Source organism: Hemibagrus wyckioides, linkage group LG23, assembly GCF_019097595.1.
Source record: "Hemibagrus wyckioides isolate EC202008001 linkage group LG23, SWU_Hwy_1.0, whole genome shotgun sequence".
Lineage (NCBI taxonomy): Eukaryota > Metazoa > Chordata > Actinopteri > Siluriformes > Bagridae > Hemibagrus > Hemibagrus wyckioides.
This window is the reverse complement of record NC_080732.1, coordinates 5,643,097-5,671,090: the sequence shown is the minus strand read 5'-3', so window position 1 is coordinate 5,671,090 and position 27,994 is coordinate 5,643,097. Positions and strand designations below refer to the sequence as shown.

Below are 27,994 nucleotides of genomic sequence, written 5' to 3'. Positions count from 1 at the left end.
GCGGCGTATAAAAACCAGCTTCCTAATGACACACAGACACACACATATATATACACACACATATATAAACACACACACACACACCACTCTTGCATCTGGTCAAAACCAAGGTAGGAAGCACTCTATTCCATTATTCTATTGAAATCTGTCTGAATAAGAATATCGTTAGTACAGTAAACTCCGAGTCTTTCTGCTTCTGTGTTCATTCGGTCCTTATCATCAGTATCACCTGCTTTCATTTCAAGAGGGATAACAAACGGGGTAATGACAGACGGCTATAAAACGAAAGAGTAGGGTCCTAATTAAAAATGAATGCGTCGATCTATTCTTAAATCTTCAGATGACTGTAGCTGTAAGAAAGCAGCTCACGCACGAGGATACTGCTTGGATAAACATCTTTGCATTGCAAATCTGACAACATTACATCTTATCAGCTTCGTGAAAACAAGGCATAGGAGCGAGCGAAAATAGCTCATCATGGTTAAAAATCCACTTAAAATATTCACAATACTGAATTTGCACAAAATTGACCATTTGTAAAATATATGTATTTATTTTTATTCTACTTATTCTACCCTATCAGTCAAAATCTTCCACACCTTATTTTATTCTTAATTAAGTCATTATAAAAGTTACTTCTAAAACAAAACCGCAACAAACCCCTCAAATGTTCGATCGAATAATATAATCTGTATTTATGGACTTATTAGCTGGATTTTAATGACTCTCTTGAAGGCAGGAGCACTTGGAGAGCAAAGCAGCCAAGTTATAAATTCAAGATCAAGATCAAGTTATAGATTAAATAATAAACATGAAAGTCAGAGGTAGCATCCATTGAATAGTTGGCAAATTGACAGTTTGGCTATGGGTTTCCAAATTAAAATAAACACAGCGTATATGATAAACACATATGATCAACCAAAAAGTATTATATGACACTTTACAAATAGGATTTTCTCAAATTCTTGTTATACAACGATGTCTTTATATTCCATAAAAAACATCCTTTTCATACAAATTGTTTTTTTTTTTTTTTTTAATATTACTTAGATGTAATGATATAGATTAAGTAATGGGCATGTCTAGGAATATAAACATGTAAATTTAAACAAATAATCTTATAATAATAAAATAATAAAATAATAATGATAAAATAATAAAATAAAATAAAATAAAATAAATAATAATAAAATAAAATAAAATAATATTATCCATAGCAATATTGCTGTCAAGTTGTGAGTAGAAGATTTACGATTGTTGCATGATGCAGCTAATTTCTGAGGTAAAAATAGATAAATAAATAATCTATCTTCAATCAAAAGAATGCTAAGGTTGTTACTGAAGCCTGACACCATTTATTTATTTATTTATTTATTTATTTATTTATTTATTTATTTAGTTAGTTAGTTAGTTAGTTAGTTAGTTAGTTATACCTAATTTGATGTAGATATACCAGAGAGATGTGCTGCCCTGAGACAACAGCAACCCGGATAATGATTTATGTTCAATTAAATTTACATTTTAGATTCTCCTTTCTGACAGACAGTGTACACACTGAAATACTAATAGCTTGTATTAATAATCACCCCATGATACACACCCTCAGTATGAAGTGCACGCGATGGAAGTGAAATCAAACTTGATTACTGCACCTGATGTTTCACAGCTTCAGTGTATTACAGGCATGTCTTAATATTTGCATATAGCAAAATATGAGTGTACATAAACACAACGATTAAGTCTAGCTAAGATAAAATGCGATTCAATGCCCTGTAATTTATCTCAGTGCACAGTGTCCCTGACTGAAGTGATATGATTAAAATGAATGAAATGCCTGTGTAATTGCAGGAACTCTGGGTCACTGTTGTTTTCGTATTGTTGAAACTGAATGCTGAAAGAAGTCTTACTACAGTACAAGTACTTTACTCGTACAAGTACATTTTTTCCTCATTCCTTATCCGTTGTTGAGATTAAAATGAATGAAATTGTTTTGGAATCTAAGGAATAATGTGTCATTGTTGGTTAAACAACCTAAACTACCATTATTATTGTTATACTACAATATATTTCACATAATCAGAAAAAACACTTATTCATTATTTTACTATTTAACAGCATTAAAATCTCAGCCCATTTACATTTTGCTTGCAAAACAAGACTGAAAAGTTTTTTGCTTTAGCTACCTAACTGTCCGTTGAATTCCCAGATCTGATTAGACAGAAGGTTTTGATTTATTTATAGCAAATCATAGCATTTTCTTATGTTTAAACTCTAATACATTATTGTTTCTATAGTAGAAGTTCCAAAAACCATATAATCATTAATAAGGTGGAAAAAAAGTTTGTTAGTATTTCCGAAGATAGAAGATAGCTGGTACTTTAAGTTTTCCGTCACAGGAACTTCTAAAAGAGAAGGATGTTGTGCTTTAAATAATAAATAATAATAAAAAATAAAAAATAAATATCTTGAAATCTCAGGTGGCGTATCACGTCAACCTGCTATTTTAAATTCTTTAAACTTATTGTTTAGATGCTTATTATTTTACCAGCATAACATTTTTTTACCTAATTAATGTATATAAGGATTGCTTATAAGCATTATTTACACATTTTTTTCACTGAAATAAAACACAACAGGGTCAAGCTGACGCCAACTCTAGTTAAACCTGATGATCCATTTTAGACCAAATCTTATCCAAAAACGTGTTTCAGTGGAAGAGATTAGTATGGTGCAAAAAAAAAACAAAAAACAAATCTAGAAATAAAACAAAAAAACAAACCCGAAAACAAAATAACAAATCCCAAAACAATCAGCGGTAAGAATTCCACTCGCAAACTATACCTACCTTTTCCAGTTTGTCTGAATTGTCGCTGTGTGTTTAGATTTGTTATTGTGTTTTCTGTTTGGTTATTGTGTTTGATTTCTTATTTTGTTTCGTACGTCTCGGTCACCATAGGTTACACACACAGTAAATCCAACCTTTTGTACAAAGCAGTTAGCGTGACCAATATGACACTTTTGCTTACATTTAATTGAGTACTGAATTGTCAAGCTTTTGCACGTTTCCTTCAATAACTTTCTGTTTATTTCCAGTTTTAATTGGAAAAAATTCAAGATAATCGGCGTGGTCTCAGACTTTTGGAGCCGTACTATAAATATCATATAACATCCAGTTAATTCTGTTTTTAATTATATTCCAGCATCGGCCGAGTGCAAACACTACCATGAGAACAGTGGATGTTATCGCAGGTGCTCAACATAATGTGAAAGGCATAGCTCCTGATATCAGAGTCAGAATAAATAACACAATGAAGTCACTTTAGCAAATTTTAATCAATTTTATGAGTTCGGACTGAGAGGTTGGGAAAGCTTCCCAACACGAAGTTTCATAACATACATGCACGTGCATTCTTTTTTCCATTTCTATTTTTTTTGCCCCTGAATCTCATGAGTCATCCTTACATTTATTCATATAGGATAAAACTCTAATCCTCTCCCTCATAAACCCGTACATGACTATCAGCTATTTACATAGCTGTTAGCTTATAAACAGACTAGCAGCTGGATCGTGTGTTGAACTCTGAGCTGTATACAAGGTGTGGTGTGTACAGTAGTGTCATCTCATTACTTCTGTTTGCTCATTGCCAAGCAACTAGATTAACACTGAAAAATCAATCAACTTCCGACATCCTCACATAGTTTATATAGATATTTTCCACTCCATAAATGACATGATGACAAGAATGTGTGGTATAGTTAGTAAAACTTTCAACAAACAACACAAAGTAAGGACATATTGTCAACGACAGCAATTGATCCTAGCTTCAAGAGGGTCATTATGTCAGTTTTTAGCTTCACAACATGTATTTTGTGTCATAGAGTGAACCACAAGCTAGCATACTTTTTAGCTACAACCATTAGCCTTGTAGCAGAATCCCTGGTGGAATCCCTGGAAGGATCTCTCTGATCCGGTGTAAAAACCCGTGCCAGATCAAAATATGCAGATCAGATGATCCTCTGTTGTGACCCCGAATAGGGAGCGTCTGGAGGACAACCTTAGCCTTGTAGCTCCATGTTTTAAAAAATAAAACACACTTGTTCACTGTATACTTTTAGTTTTCAAACCATGACTTTGTTTTTGTTTCTGTTTCTCTTTACAGGTCTTCATTTTGAAATTTATTTTGGCAAGAGAAACCCAATGAAGCAAAGTAACTCCTATAGCTGTGTGATAGATGGGGCTGATTTGGCTACTGTCAACGTGTTTGAAGTGAGTTTTGCAGTGTGTGTGTGCAAATGGGGTAAGTGGGTTGGTGAATTTGGGTTGGCTGCATGTGTGTTTAAAATGAGGCGAAGAGAGGACAAACATTTACAGAATATCACAGCTGATATTAGTTCAGCGTGTGTCATGTTTCTGTATATGTTAGAGCCCTCTGCTCAGATTTCACCTATTAATCATCTCATGCTAATCCTTTTTGACAGCTGGGGTAGGATGTCTAAAGGTGAGATGTAAATCTGACATGTAGGTAACGGCAGATGCTAACATCCACCTTTTTTTCTTAGTGGGTTGTTCAAGGTGATTTCTCAGCACTGGATTACCTGAGCAAGAAGAGTCCGACTCACCTGAGCTCTAGGGATGAAAACGGAGCAGGACCGATCCACTACGCTGCCGCGAGTGGACATTTGGACATTATTCGGCTCATTGTGTCCATTACAGGACCTGAGGGTGAGTCCTAAACATCTCTCTACTCCCTATTCCTTAGCACTATGTAGGCAGCGCTGTAATACAGACCACATTTCGAGCAAAAAAGGAATAAGTTAAACACAGCTCAGACACTGTAAATTTCTGACAACAGATTCCTTATATAGGCCATCAGTACAAATGGATCACTAGCATCAGTCCAAGATTGAGATTTTTGGCATGTGTATACAGTGTGTGTGGGTGTGTGTGACAGAGCAGTACACAGGAAGCTAACAGGAAGACTACAGCTCAAATATTCACTCTTTACATCAGTGGTCATCAGAAAAGCCTGTCAAAATTCACACAATGTTATCCCATTTATTTAATGGCTCGAAGCTACAAAAGTAGAACACTGCAGCAAGTTCCTCACCTGTCAGCCAAAAACAGGAGTCTCAAACAGATCTGAGTATCACTTCCAAGCATGTGGATCCCCTCGTGACCTCAATTCGCCATCTTATAATGCATACTTCCTGCATGATAATGCACCATGTCACAAAGTCATCTCAAACTGGTACGATATTACTGAGCAACTGAGTGTACTTTAATGGCTTCTCCCTGACCAGATCCAAATCCAATAGAGTGCATTTGGGATGTGGTACGGCTGGAGATTCAAATCTGCCGCAATTATGCAATACCAGAATCTCAAAGGAATTCTTCAGACATCTTGTGGAATCTTATGGCTACACACATTGACGAAAAAACAATTAAAATGAAGGGAGAAACACAGGTGTGGTATCGATGTATTAACAGCTCTGTGATGGTCTATTATAGCATAATGTACATTAGTTATCTGGCCCAGATTCCCACATTGCTTCAGTGCTTGACCACTTAATAGTGAACATTAAGAAACCCATTACCATCGTCTGAAATGGCCATTATAACTACATTTTCTCATTAAAAAGTAATGTGAGAACATAAAAAGGGGAGAAAAAAAACATTAACACAGGAAGTTTGTGACAAAACAGACATAAAAATGAACATTTTCTCAAATATCTTTATATCATTTCTTTCCTCCGAATTATTATTATTATTTTTATTTTTATTTTTTTTTATTTTTTTAATTTAAGAATCAGTTTGTTTCACTCTGAGCATCTCAGAGCTCTGTAGCGCATACAGGAGTGTAATAAACGTGTTAATATCAGGTGTATTATTTTGTGTCGTATAGAGTTGGATGTTCAGGATGCAGAAGGCCAAACTCCTCTACATGCTGCTGTAGAGAAAAAACAGGAGTCAAGCTGCTCCCTGTTGCTAGATATGGGTGCCAATCCAAACATTGTAAACGCAGCCATGATGGCACCAATTCACTTGGCAATCAGCAAAGAATACAATCACATAGTAAAGGTGGGTTTCTCACATACACACATAGTTACCTGGTATAGATAAGTCATTCACAATCAATCACTTGCTACATACACTTCATCACCAGTCGCATACACTTCATCACCAGGTACAGGAGTCAAGAATCACATATGGCATTTGGCACATGCTCTTATCCAGAATTACTTATGCTCATGTCATTCATACAACTGATCAACTGATGGTTGTCTCGCTCAAAGGCCCAGCAGAGGCAGCTTGGCACTCCATCAGCTGATACAGTCAAACAAATCCATTCACTCCACTCCATCCACACACTCAGTTACCTGGTACAGGTGAGTTACACCCACTCAATCATCTGGTACAGATGTGTTAGACCCACTCAGTTACCTGGTACAGGTGAGTTACACCCACTCAATCATCTGGTACAGATGTGTTAGACCCACTCAGTTTCCTGGTACAGGTGAGTTACACCCACTCAATCATCTGGTACAGATGTGTTAGACCCACTCAGTTTCCTGGTGCAGGTGAGTTACACCCACTCAGTTACCTGTTACAGTTGAGTTACACCCACTCAGTTACCTGTTACAGTTGAGTTACACCCACTCAGTTACCTGTTACAGTTGAGTTACACCCACTCAGTTACCTGTTACAGTTGAGTTACACCCACTCAGTTACCTGTTATAGGTGAGTTACACCCACTCAGTTACCTGTTATAGGTGAGTTACACCCACTCAGTTACCTGTTACAGTTGAGTTACACCCACTAAGTTACCTGTTACAGTTGAGTTACACCCACTCAGTTACCTGTTACAGTTGAGTTACACCCACTCAGTTACCTGTTACAGGTGAGTTACACCCACTCAGTTACCTGTTACAGTTGAGTTACACCCACTCAGTTACCTGTTACAGGTGAGTTACACCCACTCAGTTACCTGGTACAGTTGAGTTACACCCACTAAGTTACCTGTTATAGGTGAGTTATACCCACTCAGTTACCTGTTACAGGTGAGTTACACCCACTCAGTTACCTGGTACAGTTGAGTTACACCCACTAAGTTACCTGTTATAGGTGAGTTATACCCACTCAATTACCTGGTACAGTTGAGTTACACCCACTCAGTTACCTGGTACAGTTGAGTTACACCCACTCAGTTACCTGTTACAGTTGAGTTACACCCACTAAGTTACCTGTTATAGGTGAGTTATACCCACTCAGTTACCTGTTACAGTTGAGTTACACCCACTAAGTTACCTGTTATAGGTGAGTTATACCCACTCAGTTACCTGTTACAGGTGAGTTACACCCACTCAGTTACCTGTTACAGTTGAGTTACACCCACTAAGTTACCTGTTATAGGTGAGTTATACCCACTCAGTTACCTGTTACAGGTGAGTTACACCCACTCAGTTACCTGTTACAGGTGAGTTATACCCACTCAGTTACCTGTTACAGTTGAGTTACACCCACTAAGTTACCTGTTATAGGTGAGTTACACCCACTAAGTTACCTGTTATAGGTGAGTTATACCCACTCAGTTACCTGTTACAGGTGAGTTACACCCACTCAGTTACCTGGTACAGTTGAGTTACACCCACTAAGTTACCTGTTATAGGTGAGTTATACCCACTCAATTACCTGTTACAGGTGAGTTACACCCACTAAGTTACCTGTTATAGGTGAGTTATACCCACTCAATTACCTGTTACAGGTGAGTTACACCCACTAAGTTACCTGTTATAGGTGAGTTATACCCACTCAATTACCTGTTACAGGTGAGTTACACCCACTAAGTTACCTGTTATAGGTGAGTTATACCCACTCAGTTACCTGTTACAGGTGAGTTACACCCACTCAGTTACCTGGTACAGTTGAGTTACACCCACTCAGTTACCTGGTACAGTTGAGTTACACCCACTAAGTTACCTGTTATAGGTGAGTTATACCCACTCAATTACCTGTTACAGGTGAGTTACACCCACTAAGTTACCTGTTATAGGTGAGTTATACCCACTCAATTACCTGTTACAGGTGAGTTACACCCACTAAGTTACCTGTTATAGGTGAGTTATACCCACTCAATTACCTGTTACAGGTGAGTTACACCCACTAAGTTACCTGTTATAGGTGAGTTATACCCACTCAATTACCTGTTACAGGTGAGTTACACCCACTAAGTTACCTGTTATAGGTGAGTTATACCCACTCAATTACCTGTTACAGTTGAGTTACACCCACTAAGTTACCTGTTACAGATTAGTTGCACCCACGCAATCATCTGGTACAGATAAGTTAGACCCATGGAGTTACCTAGTAAAGACAAGTCAGACCCATTCAGTTACAGGTGAGTTACACCCACTTAGTTACCTGGTATCTAACACACAATTCATGTTGTTTCAGGTTCTTCTGTCCTGCAGTCGGACCGACGTGAATCTGGAAGGAGATTTGGGAAACACACCTATAATGCTCGCATGCTCCTACAATAACTGTGAAGCTCTTCACACACTTGTGAGTATAACTCAAGTATTCTTTGAGGGTTCGAGGAACAATACACATAATTTCCTAAATGTACTAGATCCACCAAGATATGTTAGGTTTGTTTCTTCAGTTTTACACTTGAGCTACAAGGGCACTATCTGTAATAAGGGAAGCTTATGGCCGCCAATTTAGCAGCATTATTTAGTAAACCGAATACTTAAATCATTGCAGATAATGGCTTTGTGTGAGTTGTTCAATTTTTAAAACATATTTCCTTTTTGTCTACAAAAATGAACAAAAGAACTTCATGTGTTTCTGATATTTGCAAAGTTTGATGGTGAAATTGTATAAAGTAATTCTACCAGGATGTCATAGTTTACAAATATGTCATTAAAAGGATTTTTGTTGCTATTCTGCTGTTTAATGAAAAATGATGAAGCTAAGCCAAAAGTGTGTGCGTGTGTGTGTCATCCTTAATGCTAAATGGTTGGCTATAGACATCCCTTTTGAGTGATCATGGCCAAATTCCAATAATGCCACAACCATCCACTGACATCCAAGAGAGACTGATTAGCCTTTATTCTGTGGCTAGGAGTGAAGGCATTATTTTCCCCTCTATCAGTCAGAGTGACAATAGCAAATCATGTATGTAGAAGAGAGGAGTTAAGAGCTAGTACTCCTAAAATGCTACATGCCATGTACATTAGATTTATAACTCTAATGCAAAACTGAATGCAAACTTAAGAGGGGTACTTGTGGAAATGATGTACATGCATTTTTGACTTCCTCCAAGCAGCCATTTGTTTGACTTTTCCAGTTTAAATACGGAGCCAAGCTGTGTCGTCAGAACAAGCTGGGGCATTTTGCGATACACACAGTGGCTTTTTCTGGAGCCAAAGAAGCAATGGAGGTGATTCTGCAAAAAGGTGAGCCTCTTGGATTTAATTCAATATGGCTCTGCACAATACTTAGATACGAAATATTAAATACTTAAAAAGTCTTGTGGTTTTTATTCAACGATATTGCAACTGGTATGAATGAATATTTTTTAGAAAGCCATAGTTGTGTAGTCATGGAGACAATCCAGTGCACTTATGTGATCCCAAAATCTGCTGCTTTAGATTAGTGTTCAAAGGTGCAACCTATTTAGTGAATAAGGTGTGTGAGTTGGGACACTTGCACAGTGAATTGATCATAGAGTTCGAACTAATCGATATCCATGCATCATTACGAGCCAGACATTTGCGGTATTACAAACATATGCGGTATTAGTCTTCTCCATGACTATGATCTGCTCCTGGAGGCGAATGTAAATTTTTGGATTTGCACCCATTTACATCTGTTTACATGTCCACATGTGCAGACGGGCCATCCAAATTAAACAACAGGACAGAAAAAAGCATCTTCAGTGTAAACATGGTTTACATGAGTCATGACTGTGCAAATTTGAGGGCACAGCCCTAAACAAATCCCCTTTACATACTTTACATGGATGAAAGGCCATGTCAGGCCATGCAGTTCAGTTCCTTATAGCTTTATTGGCATGCTTGTGTGTACAATGTTAACAGATAAGGCAGAGGTTCACAATGTGGGGTGTCCAGGGAACAGGAAGTGGACTGTAAAACAAAAGGGGGTTCCATGACAAGTTAGGGGTCCAATCCCCAAAGTCAAGTCAGACCCAATGTTTTCAAGACAGATAGATGGCTAAGAAAAGTTTGAGAACCACAGATACAAGTTTTAAATATTCATATTTTATAATATTAATATTTTTCATTTTTTATTTACCTTCTCCATCTCCCATTTTTGCCTCTCTTTTTGTTTCAGGAGAGGAGCTGGGTATTTCCACCCTTACACACATAAATTATTTGGATAAATCAAAGAGCAGCCCACTTCATTTAGCCGTACGAGGTGGAAATACAGACGTGATCAAACTTTGCATCGCTAAAGGCGCAAAAGTGGACCAGCAACAGGTAAAGAAACAACACGTGCTATATATAAAATTCGTCAGAAATCATTTAGGTGTAGGCACAGTATTAATTAGATGTGATATAATAGTAAGAAATATTGTGTGTGTGTGTGTGTGTTTGTGTGTTACAGTGCGACAAGTCCACAGCGTTGCACTTTGCCTGCACGCAGGGAGCGATGGAAGCCGTAAAAGCCATGCTTCTTCCTTATGAGAAAAGAATTGATGAAATCATTAACATTAGAGACGCAGCCAATCAGACGCCGTTACATAGGCCAGTCTAAAACACTCACATCCTGCTCAATAAAAAGCACACAATTTTGCAGTTCTGCCAAATATGTTCAGAACTCCCACATTGCACTGCCAGAGGTCAACATCCATATGGTTTATGCTACAAAGATACACACATTAGAGCTTTAAATATGCATCAGCGTGCCCACTACTTATAAATGCTCTGAATATAATGGTTTCAATTTTCGCTTTATTGTCTCGATAATATTAAAAAACAATAACTGTCTCATATGGTCCTAACAATCATGTTTTATGTGTATAGGTTTTTTTTGTCATTTATTTTTTATTTATTTCCAACCAACAGATTAAAAGCATTGATTAAGGGAAATAAAACTTTAATTTATTCAATAAATTATTTATTATTTATTTGCCTTGCTGTAATTACAGAGCCACGTTATTCGATCATGTGGAACTGACTAAATATCTCATCTCAAAGGTGAACAAGAATCATTTTTATGTTTAGTTTTATTTCCTTTTTTTTGCAATACAGTCAGTTCATCACTGGTTGTATTTTTTATTTTTGTGCAGGGAGCCGACATCAATTGTGTCGACTGTAAGGGTTTTACCCCTTTACTCCTGGCTACAACAAGCAGCGCATGGAAAACTGTTTCATTCTTACTGTCTAAAGGTGCCTTTTTCATGATTATATATTAATTCTTTTTTACCAGATACCAAAAAATAAAATTTGTGCCTGTTTGGTTTTTTTTTTAAATCCTTTGTCATGTCACATGCTAAATTGGTGGTTAAGGTTGGTGATAAAAATAAGACACTTTATAGAATTTGTAGTTTATTGTTCTGTTTTTACTTACTAAGGAAAATGCATTTATAGATGTGACAGCAAGATAGCAAGACCCAAATGCTTCTATCTTTAAAGTATCAAGTGTAAAGATTATGGTGATATCATACCCATTTCTGTTCTCAAGAGAAAGTCCATACGCATCTGAAGGCTTTACTAAAATTCTGTGTGAGAAGAAGAACTGAGGGCATGAAGCCTTCATTATCCATTATCCATTATACATTACAGCACAGTGGAATTCTTTTCTTAATGTATCCCAGCTAAGGATGTTGGGGTTAGAACACAGAGCAGAGAGGGTTAAGAGCCTTGCTCAATTACCCAATAGTGGCAGCTCGGTTGTGCTAAAGATTGAACCCCGATTTTTCTGATCAACAACCCAGAGCCTTAACTACTTGAGCTATCCAACAGGGAAAAACTCACATCTCACATTGAAAGCCAACAATGTGTTTATTAATATTATATCAAATTTGCAGCTATGAAATAATTAAAATGTTTATACTGATTGAAAATGTCTGATAAGCAGATTTCCATTATTCTGGAGGAATGGAACACCAGTGTACTCGTAAAAAGGGTTAAACAGCAATTATGTCCTGTCTACCAGTTGGTTTGGAAGAGCTGTATTTTAAAAACTGTTGATGTTTTTGTAAAACATCACTGGGAAATTTCACTGTATGTATCACACCTACTTGTATACCCTATATTCACTACATAAAAATTCCAATATCTTTACTACACTTACTACAGGCTGTGTGTGTGTGTTGGCATGGCAGCTGTGACGGACCAAAAATAAACAAAATATTTGGCAGCATCGTATCTTAAATGTCAGATACACTATACTAATTTTCTTGTTTATTGAATTGCTATATAAAAGATAAATAAAGATAATATCACAGTATATTAGCACAGGTGTGAGTACCTGAATCACAGCGGTACAACGGCAATCTTATTTGCCTGATATTGCTTAAATTGCACAGCCATCATGATAGGCTATCAAGATAACAATCATCAATGTGTTTTGTTTTTTTCTTTACTTGCAGACGCAGATTTTAGAATTATAGACAAAACTGGACGGAACTTCCTCCACCTTGCCATCTTTCAACCAAAAGGACTGAAAAATCTTCCTGAACATATCCTACAGGTAGAACAAGAATATATATATATATATATATATATAGATAGATAGATAGATAGATAGATAGATAGATAGATAGATAGATAGATAGATAGATAGATAGATAGATAGATAGATAGATAGATAGATAGATAGATAGAGAGTGTATGTTGTTTTTCATTTCTACAGTAACATATGAAGGTTATTAGTGTTGTATTAGTGATTTTTTTCCCCACTCCAGAATAAAGAAGTGTGGGAGCTGATGAGCGATGAGGACTTTGAAGGCTGCACTCCTCTACACTACGCCTGCAAACTCGGCATCCACGACTCTGTTAAAAACATGCTGGGGTTTGAAATCTCCCTGGGCCGCAAGTCGAAGGAGAAAAAATCGGCGCTTCATTTTGCTGCAGAGTAAAACATACATCCCACATACAGTATAATTAGAAATTTTAACATCATCATCATAATAATAATAATAAGAAGAAGAAAAATAATAATAAGAAGAAGAATAGTATTAGGTATTTAGCTATCCCCAGCAGAAGTTTTCTCACTGTGTTTCTCCTTTTCAGATACGGACGTATAAACACGTGTCTCAGGCTTTTGGAGACGATCCAAGACTCGCGTCTGCTAAACGAGGGAGATGAGAACGGACTGACACCGCTCCACCTGGCCTCTAGAGGGGGCCACGTTAAGGTGGTGGATCTGCTGCTCAGGAGGGGAGCGCTATTCCAGAGGTACACCATCCTGATATGTTTCAAAAATGACACCTTTCCATCTTATTACGCTAATCGGTGTAAAGAAATGTTCTGAACAAAATAAGTTCCCTTTCCAGAACGTTCTAACCTCAACCCGATTCTTCAAAATACGGCTAATGGCCTACTTCTTCCATGAACACTTAACTAACAGCTCATTTGTAAGTCAAAAAGCATCTGAAAACAACAACAATGGGATAAAAGCATCTGATAACAACAACAACTGAGGGCAAGAAGTCTTTATTATCGCCACATATACATTACAGCGGAATTCTTTTCTTCATGTATCCCAGCTGAGGAAGTTGGGGTCAGAGCGCAGAGACAGCTATGATACAGAGCCCCTGGAGCAGGGAGGGTTAAGGGCCTTGCTCAATTACCCAACAGTGGAGCTTGGTGGTGCTGGGGCTTGAACCCTGATCCTCTGATCAACAACTCAGAGCCTTAACCACTTGAAATGTATGACTATGTTCATCATAGATATTCGATTCTAGTGGGCCAACAAAGCCAAATAAAGTTTGTTTACTTATTAGCCTACAAACAGTACAGCTTTTGAATCTGAGCTATCTAGTGATTAACTTAGACTGGCTAACCAATTGGGAGCAGTGGTAGCTCTTTATTGTTGATTGGAAGACCGGGGTTCAAGCCCCAGCACTGCCAAGCTTCCATCATTGAGCAAAAGCCCTTGAGCAAAAGCCCCCATGCTACAGGGGCACTGTATCATGGCTGACCCTGAGCTCTGACCCCAACCCTCCAAGGACTGGATATGCGAAGAAAGAGTTTCACTGTACAGTAATGTATATGTAGCAAATAAAGGCTACTAAATTCACTTGAATGCTGGGTTTGATTACACTAAAGAGCAAATCCCCACAGATTAAGAGAAGAACATAAAGCCACTTTGTCATGAAGAAGAAGTTAGTAGTGTTGGATGCCAATGCAGTTTTACTAATGAATGGTGGAGAAAAATCAAAATAGTGAAAAACTTACATACAAGCTATGAATAAGACTATGGAATAAACAGCAAGAACAAATGCTTGATACTGAGGTGCTTACAAAATAAATCAGGATGCATTGAGACATTTGACATGCTGAGACTGATGGGAAATGTAGTTCAGTGCCCTTTGGCTGCTACCATGACATTTGTCCAACTACTGAGTCTCTGAAAGAGCAATGATTAAAAAATGAGTTTCAAAAATATTTAAAAAATATAACTTAATGGAAAATGAATGAGTGAATTAATATTATTTCGAGAGAAAAATGTTGACTTGTCAGTATAACTGGAACACAGTAATATAATATTCATTCATTCATTCATTCATTCATTTAAAAGGAGAGTTTATTGAAGTAACACTGAGATTCTTGTTAAGAGTTCTGAACTTTGTGTGTTAATGTACAGCGATTATAAAGGCTGGTCGTGTTTACATCACGCTGCGGCTGAAGGATACACGCAAACCATGACCATTCTGCTGGCAGCAAATATCAAACTGCTGGATAACACGGATGAAGATGGGGTAAAAGTTTTAAAATGTTTCCCCATACTTAATCAACCACTGAGAATTAAATATATATTTTATTTATAAATCCTTGCTCAAATTTTGGTCACACAAACATACCAGCAAACTTGGGGCTAAAGTGTAACTTTTTCCACTTGTTTCATTTTTGACCAAACTGCTCCTGAGCAGAACACGGCTCTGCACCTCGCCGCACGTGAAGGTCACGTGGCAGCTGTAAAGCTCTTGCTGAACCAAGGAGCTGAAATCCTGCTGAATGATAATCACGCCTCGTTCTTCCATGAAGCTGTACGCAGTGGGAAAAAAGACGTTGCTAATGCTGCTATTGAGAATGAGAGGTGAGAAAAACGTCCACACACACACACACAGAAGATTTATTGTTGATGCAAAGATAATTAGACATGTACTGTTCCTGTGTTTGCACCTAGCCATCTTGAGGCTGTATGAGCGTAGTAATTAAAAATAAATAAATGAATGAATTAATTAATGCCAACTGATGCCAATAGTAGATATAGAAATATGACAATCTGTATTAATTATTAGTATAACCCTGGGGCTTAGTTTGCCTCCCACCTCAAGGGTTGGGGGTTTGATTCCTGTCACCTCCCTGTGTGTGTGGAGTTTGCATGTTCCAGGTACTTCAGTTTCTTTCCCTAGTCTAACTTACATGCAGTGTACTAGACCTACATCTCTAAATTGTTCATAGTGCATGATGTGCCCTGCACAATCCAGGGTGTCCATCCAGGGTGTCCCTCGCATTGTCCCCTGGCATAGACCTCACGATCCCTGAAACTCTGTGTAGGATAATCTCTACACAAAATGGACGGATGGATAGGTATAATATAGTCCACTAAAACTCCACAGCTGTTCTGTCCCTTTTTTCTGGGCTAAAATGCTTGGGTGATAAACCCTGTCTCAGACAAATCTGGCAACATCAGATCTCGACACAGGTAATTTGACTAGCGTATACAATAATTAATTTAAGCAGCTAAGCAACACAAGTCTGAATACAAGTAACGTTTCCAGTGTTAATATCGTCATAACATCTGGATCTAATGCACTGGCTCTGAATATAACCTTTAAATATTTAGTTCTGTGGTTTTGATGCATATATTTTATTTGATTTCTTAATTTTTTTAACATGCTTTAAAAGCAAAAGTCTCTCCATTAAAATAGCTTTATTTACTATTCCCTTATTTAAGGATGATTTTGTTAATGAAGGATTCTTACCTGTTTCTAATTTGACGCAACTGTTATTGATCAATGGCAGGTTAGCAGAAATAATACGTCTGTTCAAAATTGGCTACACCCGCTGCCCTGTGCTGGATTTAATCGAGTGTCTACCTGAATCGACAAAGGTATGTGCTGTGATTTTTTTTACTTTTCTTTTTTTTTGGATCCAAAACGTCCGAGTCCATGTTTGATACCTGGGTTTAATTCACCAGTTCATCATAAAGGGGATTCTGAGGCATCAGGATACATCCAAATTATAACAGACTTCAGGTTAGTCAGAGAATTCTAGTCATTCTTTATTACTGTTTAATTGAATAGCATTATGTAGCAGAGTTCAGGAAAGTTAAGGCTCCACGCGCAGATGAACACAGTTAATCATAAGAAAAGGATGGTGGAAGAGGACGAGGAACGTGGCTGTGGATATTAGATAGGCGACTCTGACCTCTGCTGGATAAAAGAGAGCTCCACAGCTGCAGTTGTGTACTTGAAAGAGAGATCTTAAGGCTGTATATAAAAATGAAAATTTTATTTGCCACATGCATAAATACATCATACACAGCATGACGTAGTGCAATAAATAAAATATATCTTATTTAAAAAGATATCAAAGAAATTGAGATAAACATATTTAAATTAGAATTCCAAATAAACTAATAAAACAAAAGATTAATATGGAAATAAATGCAATCCACTGTATTTTAAGAGGGAAGCTACATGGACAAAATATGGGGGAAAAAGAGAAAAATATATGGTGTATGAATACAATAAGTGACATGTTGATACGAGTAAAATAACTATGAATATATTATTGAAAATAAATGTGAAATGTGGGCAATGGGTGTGATGTTATAGTGTATTCTGTGAAGTAAGCTTTACAGAATCCAAAGTGAGGAAGTGGGAGTTATGTGATGATCCAGAACAGTCCAAGCTCTCTAGGTGTTCTAAAATATGCAGTAAGTTTAGTGTCCCCATGTCCTCCATTAGACGTTAGCTAAATATACTGATTGACGTACACTCGTCAGCAAATCAGTGAACTAGCTAAAAGACTGTTATGTACTGCATGATGACATAAAGAAACAAATGTCAGGGAAGAAACGGTTTCTTTAAATGTTTATCATTTCTTTTGTTCCATGCAGCATCTTCTGGATCAGTGTATGACTGAATCTGAGCATGATCCAAACAGCACTGACTACCATGTACGTATTAGAAGTGCATTAAACTAATGTGGGATTTATTTATACTGTATATATAGATAACTAGACTCCTGTGCGGTTTAGTAGGGTTTAATAAGGTTAAAAGTATGCAGTCCATATTGTGTGAATAAAGAGATAAAGAGAAAAGGTCCAAAGCTATAATGAAACAGGTCAATTAAAGGGACTAGCCAAAACTCATCAGCAATACTACAGTACATTTACATTTACATTTCTGGTATTTGGCAGATGCCCTTATCCAGAGTGACATACAAAAGTGCAATGAATACATTAACATTGGTTCAATAGGTCACAGACTTAGTCGACTGTGTTGGGAGGAACATATCGGTGTCAGGAGGAAGTTTTTCTTATACAACAATACATAAAACAAACGGAAAATAAGAACTAAGTTTCAGGAAGAGGTAGGTCTTCATCCATCATTTGAAAATGGCCAGTATATACTATACTACAATTATCCTACTCTAGTAGCTATACTACTACAGCTGTATTATCTTGATAGTATCCCAAAATTAGTGTCATTTCTATTACATTAGATTCATAAGTATAGCATTAGTGTAAATATTCTCTTTTCCCACAGCGTCTGTTACATGATGATAACCTGTTCACGTGTAAACGCCTCCTGTTTGCAGATCACATATCATTTCCGGTGGCTTCAAGCTCCACTGAATGTTCAGAAATCTCAAACGGACAAAGCTCTTTATATTCAGCCTCTGGCAGCTCTAAATGTGAGTAACGAACGACACACAGAGTATTACAGCTGTCTCTGATGGCCACTTCAGGCTCACTTATCAACCAGATCTATGTCTGGATTTCTGTAAGGCTGCCCTGTGATCTCAGTTAATAGCACGTTACTAATTAAAACGATTGTTTAAACGGTTCAAGATTCAAGACATTATTTGTCACATACACAGTTGTACACAATATAATATACAACTTGCCGCTAAATTTAAACCTGCTTTTTAGACTGTGCATATAAATAATTCATTCAAAGGTTAATTAAAAATAAGAATGAATATAAATAAGAAGAAATGTGAAATAATGCAAAAGAAATAGAATATCGATGTGCAATGTCAGGTGTAGTAACATAATGTAGTACAGAATAAATGGACTACATCTGTGTGATACTTTGGTAAGTATTAACATTTATGCCACATTTATGTTATGAAAAAGATAATAAATGACAAAGATGAATAAATTATATGATTGTGTCATTCGAATAATGTTGACTATCATGACTGTCATTTTTGTACGTATTATTATTCTGTGATAATGTGTTTGTGTGTTGTGTTGTGCAGGCGATGGTTCACTACAACCGGCTTGAGCTGCTCACACACCCTGTCTGTCAGAAATATTTGGGGATGAAATGGTAGGCTAACAACCTTTCCCCAATAAATAATAGGGAAATAAAATGACAGTATAAGGAACTATATTTGAATTAATTTATACAGTTTGGTTAAATTGAAATTTTATATCATTAAATGACTCTCACTGAATATAGAAATTCTAGTAAAGCTGATTATTTTATTGTGTGAATTTTTGTTTTGTTTTACGACTTTAATTAACATACCTAATACAGATACTGTATAAGTTTTGACAATGAATTTCCAAACATGATATTCTCATTGCGAGAATTTTCACAATAAGCAAAACAGTTAGTGTTATTTTAACTCTCATAATCTCTAGAGGCAGTAACCAGCACATGTATAGCTTCTTTCACTGCTGTGGCATACGGTATGATGCAATACAGTATATGCAATAAATACTGCTGGAATATATAGTCATCCTTCCTGTTCTTCATCTGACCCGTGTGTATGAAGGACTACATGTACATGACATTTGTCTATCTCATTAGCTCAGCTGAGCTCAGTTAGATCTAAAGGAGATCTGTCCTTGAAAGTTGGGGTTATACTCCTCACATTCTCTTCTACCTTGGGGAGTGTGTTTTCTTGTGAGTATTTTTCAGAGAACGCTACAAAGCACTGTGACATCAAGTAGCTTCAAGTCAGTTTCCCTATCATGCTTACCATATGGTAAAAGGTAGACCATGCAGTTCAGTAGCAGGGATTCTATTGAACCCTGATCAAAAGAGGTTTTGTTCCAACTGAACCAGTTGCTAAGGTCCCTAAGGAGGCTTCTAGGCACTTTGAAGGCACAGGACAGATTTGTATATATGGATCTGTCCTACATTTTTTTTTCATGTTTCTATTAACCAAAAATACAGATCGTATTTGAATTTGCTTTTCTAGGAAGGCATTCCAGTTCTACTCTTTGGTACACCGGGAGTGATAGATGGATACAAGCAGCCTGGTTTCCCATGTTGGCCAGTGGTTGACTGTAATAGATGACTGGTTCCTGTGTGCTACTGATGTTGCATGAGTTGCATCGGCCTACAGCTGGGCCAAGTACCAAGTACCAAGCACATAAATGTGTCCTTGTCTCAGCAGAAGGAGTGCAAGCATTGGCTTTCTGGGAATGTAGTGCAATACTAACTTAAGGTGTTTAGCAGGGAGTGGTGCCCCATCGGTGAGAGATGTTAACCATGGCCTCCCTGGGAGCTGAGAGGTACTGTGACACATGGGGGATGTGAGGAGTGGAGATATCCCCAAATTGAATTGCGACACTGCTAGACAGGGAGACATTCCTGTCAATGGCATGTCCCTAAGGTTCAACAGGATTTATGTAGTCTTTATAAACGAGGCAAGGTGGATGGGGATGTGGTAGATGGTGGATGTGGTAGATCAGTTAAGGTGTTGGACTATTGATCGGAAGGTCAAATCCCAGGTCCACCAAGTTGCTGGTCCCTTGAGCAAGGCCCTCTCTCAACTGTTCAGTTGTATAAAATGAGATCAATTGTAAGCCACCCTGGATGAAATGCCAGAAATGTAAAATGTAAATGATGTGCTGGACATGTCCCTTAAGGTCCCTCTTTTAAGCCAGTTGCAATTCATTTGCAATGGTGGAAAGACTCAGGCATTAATTTTTTTGAAGGACTTCCCCCTGGCCTGTAGACAGATTGGGTGCCCTACAAGTGCCATCTTTAATTCCTGGGCACTAAGTAACGCTGTCATACGTCAGTTAGTGGCTTTATCTACATATGTTCATTTCTTACACATTTTCTTGTTGCAGTGATGCCAAATACCATATTGACACTGTGCTGCTTATGTGTAGTTACTTTTTAGTGTTTTTTATTTTGTTTGTGTCACAAAAGATTTCTGTATTCCCTCACAGGAAAGCATACGGAAGTAAAGCTCATATGCTTAACCTGGCCATGTATCTGTTAGGACTTTTGCCTCTCACGTATCTTGTCATGAACATGAAACCTACACAAATCAACACGACAAATGGCACAACCTTCACCATGGAGAACATATCCTTCAGCAATGTATGTTAAGCTTTACTGTTTGCTAAAAAAGCTCAAAATATTAGTATGCTTAAACATTTATTGGCTTAGAAGCTATTATTTATGGTGGTGTACTATAATGTAGCTTGCTAATGCGAGGTTAAACACATGCTAGCTGTACAAATCTACAAATAACACAGCTAACTCTCTCTCTCTCTCTCTCTCTCTCTCTCTCTCTCTCTCTGGATCTCTCAGCAAAACTATTTAATTTCAGTGTCCATGCTGATGGTCCTCATCATGAACATTTATGCCATTTGCAAAGAGGTGATACAATTGACACAACAGGTAACTCACAGTTTTACATAATGCCAAATAATGTGATATGTTTAAGAGACAGTAAAGCTAGAAAGAGATAAGGAACACGTTAATGTGCTATCTAATAACAAATCACAGCCACAATACAGAAGTCACTGCCACCATATTAAGTCACAAAGTCACAGTATAAACGCTATTGTTAAAATGAATGAGATTTTTCAATTAGCAAGAATAACCTTAGCCATACAGCCATAGCCAAAGGGGATTGAAAAAGTACTTAATGACAAAAATATATTAAATACTCTGCTAAAGAGCAAGCTGGTTAGCAAGCATATGTGTGTATCCTGAGGGGAAACCTTTTCAATTCATAAAAGAAGGTCAATGATAGCAATTTAATTCCAAATATTGAAGGTCATGTTCAAGCGCAATTCTTTAGACAACCTGCCAGACATTCACTCAGATAAAGGTGCTAAAGCCATTACACAATTTAAATAGAAAGTAAATTATACAGTAATGGTGCAAAAATTGTTCACAGTAATACCTCACAGATCCGCATCTCACGATTCGCGACTTTACTGATCCGCGAAATTTTCATTGGAACCTAACTAATTTGCATCTGCGAATTTTTCTCAGACCCGCAAAATCCTCACGAAATCCTGCAAAAGTGTTTACGGCTAATTTCGTGGTGTGGTAAATTCATTGCTCTTTTAAAAATTTTGTTTATTAATTAAGTAATATAAGTATAAAGGTAAAATCAACAAAATATCAATATAAATAAAATAATGTTATTTTAATGATATCGAACATCGCCGATATCACGTATGTACAGTACAACCATTACCACACGCTACTGGCTGGAAGGGTTGGAAGTAGCCAATCACAGAGCATTAACAGTTTTACCTAGCTGCTGTTTGGCTGGTAGCTACGATGCTTTGTATGTGTGATGTCGCGGTTCATCTCCCCGCACCTTGTACTCAGTTCAACACACGTGAATATTCCATAAGTGTGAATAAGTGATCTCAGTGATTTTTAACTTTTAAGTGAAATTAAAGTGTTTTGGGAGCATGACTGTGGTCATATTTAGGGTTTAAACTCTAAAAATAAGCATTTACAGTACAGTATTAGCATTTTTAGTGACTCAACACACATCCACGAAACCTTGTCATTCACGATGAGTCCTGGAACGTAACCTCGCAGATGTGTGAGGTATTACTGTATATCCATACAATATCAATTTATTTGTACTCACTTTGTCCCAAAAGAGAATGAGTTACTTTTTGGACAGCTCAAACATATCGGATTGGTCGACCGCCATTTCTTCTATTGCTTTCGTTACTCCAATGTTCTTCGGTGTGGAAGGGAATCTGCAGTGGCAGGCTGGAGCTTTGGCGATTTTATTTGCCTGGATCAACTTTCTTCTTTACTTCCAGAGGTAAAAAAAAAGAAAAAAGCCATGTGAAACTAGCAACTATTCTGTCGAGTCTATGTCGTTTAGTCTATAACCCCACCCCTGTCTATAACCACAACCCTCACTATAACCCCACCCCTCTCTATAACCACAACCCTCACTATAATCCCACGCCTGACTTTAACACCAAACCACACTATAACCCCACCCCTCTCTATAACCCCAACCCTCACTATAATCCCACGCCTGACTGACTATAACACCAAACCCCACTATAACCCCACCCCTGACTGTAACCCCAACCCTCACTATAATCCCACTTCTGACTATAACACCAAACCCCACCCCTGACTGTAACCCCAAAAGGCACTATAACCCCACCCCTGACTGTAACCACACCCCTCACTACAACCTCAATCCTCACTATAACCCCAACCCTCATAATACCCCAAACCCTGACTATTACCCAAACCCTTATTATACCCCCACCCCTGACTATAACCCTAATCATCACTATAACCCCATCCATGACTATAACCCCACCCCTCACAATAACCCCAGCCTTGACTGTAACCCCAACCACCACTATAACCCCACCCCTCACTATAACCCCACCCTTCATACTAACATTATACTAATTTTCAATTACCTTGGAATTAATTGATTTAATTGGTTTCAAGCAAATACTGCAACGTTGTTATTGTTGTTGTTGTTTTCCTAGTGAAAAGGGTGAATTTACACCATAATTCCTGGAAACAGTCATTCTGCCAACTCAACAGTTTTTACCCTGTTACAGCCTGAGAAGTGTATTATTGTGACAGTGTGTTAAAATGTGCTTCTTTTTCTCTTACAGGTTCGAGCGCTTTGGTATTTATGTTATAATGTTTGGAGAAATCACCAAGACACTTTTGAGTGTCCTCGTGCTTTTCATCTTCCTGTTGCTGGCATTTGGATTGTCCTTCCATGCACTCATGCTTCATCAAGTATGTTGTTACTGATATTCTTATCATCATTACACTGAATGATTATTACTGAGATGATGGTCAAAATATGATTATTATTACTGAGATGATGGTCAGGATATGATTATTATTATTGAGATGATGTTCAGGAAATGGGTCAGACTATGATGATTATTACCGAGATGATGGTCAGGATATGATTATTATTACCGAGATGATGTTCAGGATATGATTATTACCAAGCTGATGGTCAGGATATGATTTTTATTAATGAGATGATGCTCAGGACGTGATTATTATTACTGTGATGATGTTCATAGATGACGTCAGTATGTCAGTGGACATTACTTTCCCCCTGTATCTTATTTCCATCCCAACCTACAGGACAGTCAATATAACTGAGAATGTTTTTTTGTTTGTTTGTTCTTCATCAGAGCGAGTTCCACTCGATTGGTCTATCATTGGCACAGACGTTTGTAATGACAGTTGGAGAGCTGAATTATGAGACCTCATTTCAGGAAGCATACACTCAGGGACTTCTTCCTTTTCCTGCAGTCACCTACTACGTTTTTGTGATGTTCATTCTCCTCATGCCAATCCTTTTCATGAACTTGATGGTATGAAGTTAATAGAATCAGTTCCCTTAAGAGTCACTTCTTCAGTGAATGTTAAACCATAGACCTAAAATAGTATAACAACTCAAAACTAAAATCTAGCAAGGTTCCAGGTTCTGTGGTTTAGTCCTGAGCTCAGGTTTCTGTTTGTGTGTCTAGGTTCTGTGTTTGTTCTCCCCTATGTTCAATTGGGTCTCCTATGGGTTCTTCTGTTTTCTCCCATCTCTCAAAAAGCATGCCATTAGGTGGATTTGGTACACAAAATTGCCCCTAGGTGTGAATGAGTGTGTATGTTGAACTGAGATGGACTAGTGTCTCATCCCATGGGTATTCCAGCCTTGGAACATAACATTTTTATTGCTTTGTTGTACTCGTTTTCAATTAACACAAAAAAAGTTAATTATATTGTGTTCATTTGCTTGTGGCTCAGATTGGTTTGGCAGTAGGGGACATTGCTGAGGTTCAAAGGAACGCAGCACTGAAGAGGATCGCCATGCAGGCAATTAACCAACAAACAAATAAAAATATTGTTTAAATAAAATTTCTTAAAACCATATACTGTATCATTACATGCTAGCACTTTTAAATGTGTTGTTACACAGATTGAACTACATACTAATCTGGAGGAGAAACTGCCATATTGGTTCATGAAGAGAGTGGACAAAGGTAGTGTCACTATCTACCCGAACAGGAAGTGTGCCAAGTTTCAGGTCAGTAACTTCATCACGTATGTCATTTATGTCAGGAGTAGCTCTTCTCACTTTATCACAGCAACATGTCTATAATAATTGGTTTATAATAATATTAATTTCTATCTATCTATCTATCTATCTATCTATCTATCTATCTATCTATCTATCTATCTATCTATCTATCTATCTATATATATATATATATATATATATATATATATATACACACTACCAGTCAAAAGTTTGGACACACCTTCTAATTCCATGGTCTTTCCTGATGTTTATTTCTTTCTACATTGTAAAACAATGCTGAAGGCGGCCGAAATATACAATAATGTCCTTTGAACAGTTGATATTGAGACATGTCTGCTACTGATGCTCTGTAAAGCCTTCATAACGGCTCTAATCTGAGTTGCTGTTAATTGGTGATTTCTGAGGCTGGTAACTCTAAATGAACTTCTCCTCTGCAGCAGAGGTCAGTTTTGGTCTTGCTTTACTGGGATGGTCTTCATGTGAGCCAGTTTCATCATGGTGCTTGATGGGTTTTGCAAATGCACTCGACAATACTGTTCTTGCAAGAACTATTCCAGAACACCTGACCTTCGTGTCTTAAAATAACAACTGACTGTTTTTTGTTGTCATTACATATGGATTACTTAAGTCCATGTGTGTTATTTCATAGTTTTGAAATCTCCAGTATTGTTCTAGAATGTAGAAAATAAATCCCTAAACAAAAAACATTGAATTAAAAGGTGTGTCCAAACTTTTGACTGGTAGTGTATATATATATATATATATATATATATATATATATATATATATATATATATATATATATATATATATATAATGCTAGTATTTAAAGTTCTAAAATTGTAAATGATTCTATGGCATTGTTTTAATCTATCATGTTTAAAAAATGTTTGAAATATTGTTTTTATATTTCTTTTTTTTTGCTCATATTACCCAACAAGTATTCCCACAAATGTGCCTGAAAGGACTACACATTTTACCCATATTAGTGCATAGTGCTTTTGTGTAAGTACTCTACATAGTTTGTTTATATTGTTTACATTTGTATGGAATGCTTCATGTGCAGGGAATGTTGGAGCAGATTATTGGGATGAGTAGACCAGAAGGTGAATTGCGCACTCGTTTAGTTACTCAGGTGGCGTACTCAGATCCATTGGAGGCAGAACTGATGAAGCAGAAATCCAGGTGAGATGTGTTCTATCCTCCTGACGATTATAGCAGATGATTAAGATCCAGTGGTTAGTCACTCATTGCAGCCTAAAGTGTAATTTGGTGACAAAAAAAAACAAACAAACCACAGCCCAAATATGGCTGGCTAACCCTCTTGCCTTCACTCACAGTCTTTTCACATCTCTCTCTAGGATTACAGCTCCCTTTTTTCCCTAAATGATTACGCTTGCTTGCAGCCTCTTTCACCTGAGCTCCGCGTCTTCTCTTTTATTCAAGCCACGTGAATCACATCTTTCCCTTGTTTATCTCAAACCCCTCATTCACTCACCCCAGTCCACATCCTCATTCATCCCATCCCTATTCATCCTAATTCTCTAAATTACTTCTTTACTCATATCAATTCATTCCCTTCTTCATCCATTCCCCTTTCTCACACACTCTGCCACTTTTCATTCATCACAATCCCCTCCAATACAGACCCTATCCCTCTTCACTTATCCCAATCCCCTTCCAAATACACCCTGCCTCTCTTCACTCATTCCAATTCCCCATTCTTCTCAGCCCCCCCCCCATCATATCAGTCTTTACTAATCCCAAATCCCGATTCATCTCAATCCTTTACCTCCTTCATCTATTCCCCTCCCTCATCCCCCATGTATCCCAACCCCTGCCCATACAGACTCTATGTCGTTTTATCCCAAACCCATCCCTTTTTAATTGTCTAAAATACCCATTTATCAATCCCATCCATCATTTCACTAACTCCTCCTATTATTGATTCTAACCCCTCCTTTACTCAGGGTTAACTCTGTTACTGACGTATTAATTCCTCTCCTCTATGTATTATATTAGTATTACACTGTATTAGTTAATAATAATGCAGACTCATCTATCCCAAACAATAAAATATATTCTATTCTTATTAATACAATAATGATGCTTTTTTTTTTGCTCCGAAGACTGAAGCAGATTTCTTCAGCACTGGAGAAACAGGACATGTTGTTGAAGCTCATCATACAGAAAATGGATATCACGACAGAAGCAGATGAGAACGATGGACCAGATGATTTCCGGTCCATCACCACTGCAAAATTACATAAATCTCGCTGGGTTCCTTTGATGCAAGCTCTTGGGGTCAGGAAGTCACAGATGACATGCTGATGATGTGGAGAGCTCCTTGAAATCTCAGATATGTCTAACAATAAATGTCTTCTGGTAGAAATTTACAGTAAGGGCTTTACACATTAAAATGTAAACTATAAAATATTGTAGGATTTAGTTTAAGGAAATATATTGAACATTTAGCATTAAATCATATGAGCAGTCTCTAAAATGACATTTTATTAGTAATCCTTTTTATCTATTTACAGTGAGGAGGAATACATATTTAGTAGTCTTTTGACCTTTTTACCTAAATATGATTAAAAACTTTTATGTATTCTTAAGCAAAAAGATATGTTGGATGATGGAAATTGATGAGTAAAATGTATTTATACAGCATTAGCACTTAATAACATCAACACTTAGAAATTGTTAGGGTCATTACGTGTCAATTCACACAGAGTTATTGTTACATGTGTACGATTTGCCAACTGCACCATAACATGGCCACACTTTCAACACAATTTTACAATAGTTTCAAGAATCCAAAGTCAAAAAATATAGCAGTTTAAGCACAAACTGTAATTGTAAGCACGTGTCTTCTTTATCAGACAGTAACATATTTTTCAGGGAAGTAAAAAATATATGATGTTGGAATTCCAAAATAATCTACAGATTTTGGACAGTACTGTAATAATTTGATCACAGTGTTTACTTTTCCCCCTCTAAATCTATTTGTTTTTTAAACCTAGGTTTCTTTATGTGTACTTTCTGGTTCATATGTATTTGTTTCAAGTCCAAAGTCAACATCTAGATATACAATATACACCAAAAGTATATTAAATAACAAAAAGTGTCTGAATAATTATTTCTTTTCACTTTATACGTCTACTGACTGCTGTTTTTCGCTTGATCATTTACATCTATTTAAACTGTGCATCATTTTAAAACGTTGTTTTTTCTT

At 37.2% G+C, this 27,994-nt stretch overlaps 1 protein-coding gene across 1 annotated transcript; it reads left to right on the top strand.

Annotated features, from left to right (window-relative positions):
- On the top strand, positions 1–27,846 carry trpa1b (transient receptor potential cation channel, subfamily A, member 1b). Its single transcript, XM_058375988.1, has 28 exons — positions 1–110; positions 4,161–4,267; positions 4,561–4,723; positions 5,904–6,079; positions 8,453–8,560; positions 9,348–9,456; positions 10,355–10,500; positions 10,628–10,767; positions 11,172–11,220; positions 11,313–11,412; positions 12,618–12,718; positions 12,933–13,102; positions 13,261–13,425; positions 14,837–14,951; positions 15,123–15,289; positions 16,222–16,309; positions 17,321–17,380; positions 18,025–18,120; positions 18,691–18,761; positions 20,624–20,777; positions 20,991–21,080; positions 22,313–22,482; positions 23,312–23,441; positions 23,855–24,037; positions 24,465–24,533; positions 24,637–24,744; positions 25,826–25,944; positions 26,889–27,846. The coding sequence occupies exons 1-28, from the start codon at positions 26–28 to the stop codon at positions 27,088–27,090; spliced, it is 3,441 nt and encodes a 1,146-aa protein (XP_058231971.1). The 5' UTR covers positions 1–25; the 3' UTR covers positions 27,091–27,846.
- Positions 27,847–27,994: the final 148 nt, after the last annotated feature.

Excerpts from the sequence above, each read along its gene's own strand:
- trpa1b (XM_058375988.1), top strand. The coding sequence starts at position 26 with ATGACACACAGACACACACATATATATACACACACATATATAAACACA. Across the intron at positions 10,501-10,627 it reads CAAAAGTGGACCAGCAACAG|TGCGACAAGTCCACAGCGTT; the intron begins GTAAAGAAACAA and ends TGTGTGTTACAG. Across the intron at positions 24,534-24,636 it reads TGAAGAGGATCGCCATGCAG|ATTGAACTACATACTAATCT; the intron begins GCAATTAACCAA and ends GTTGTTACACAG.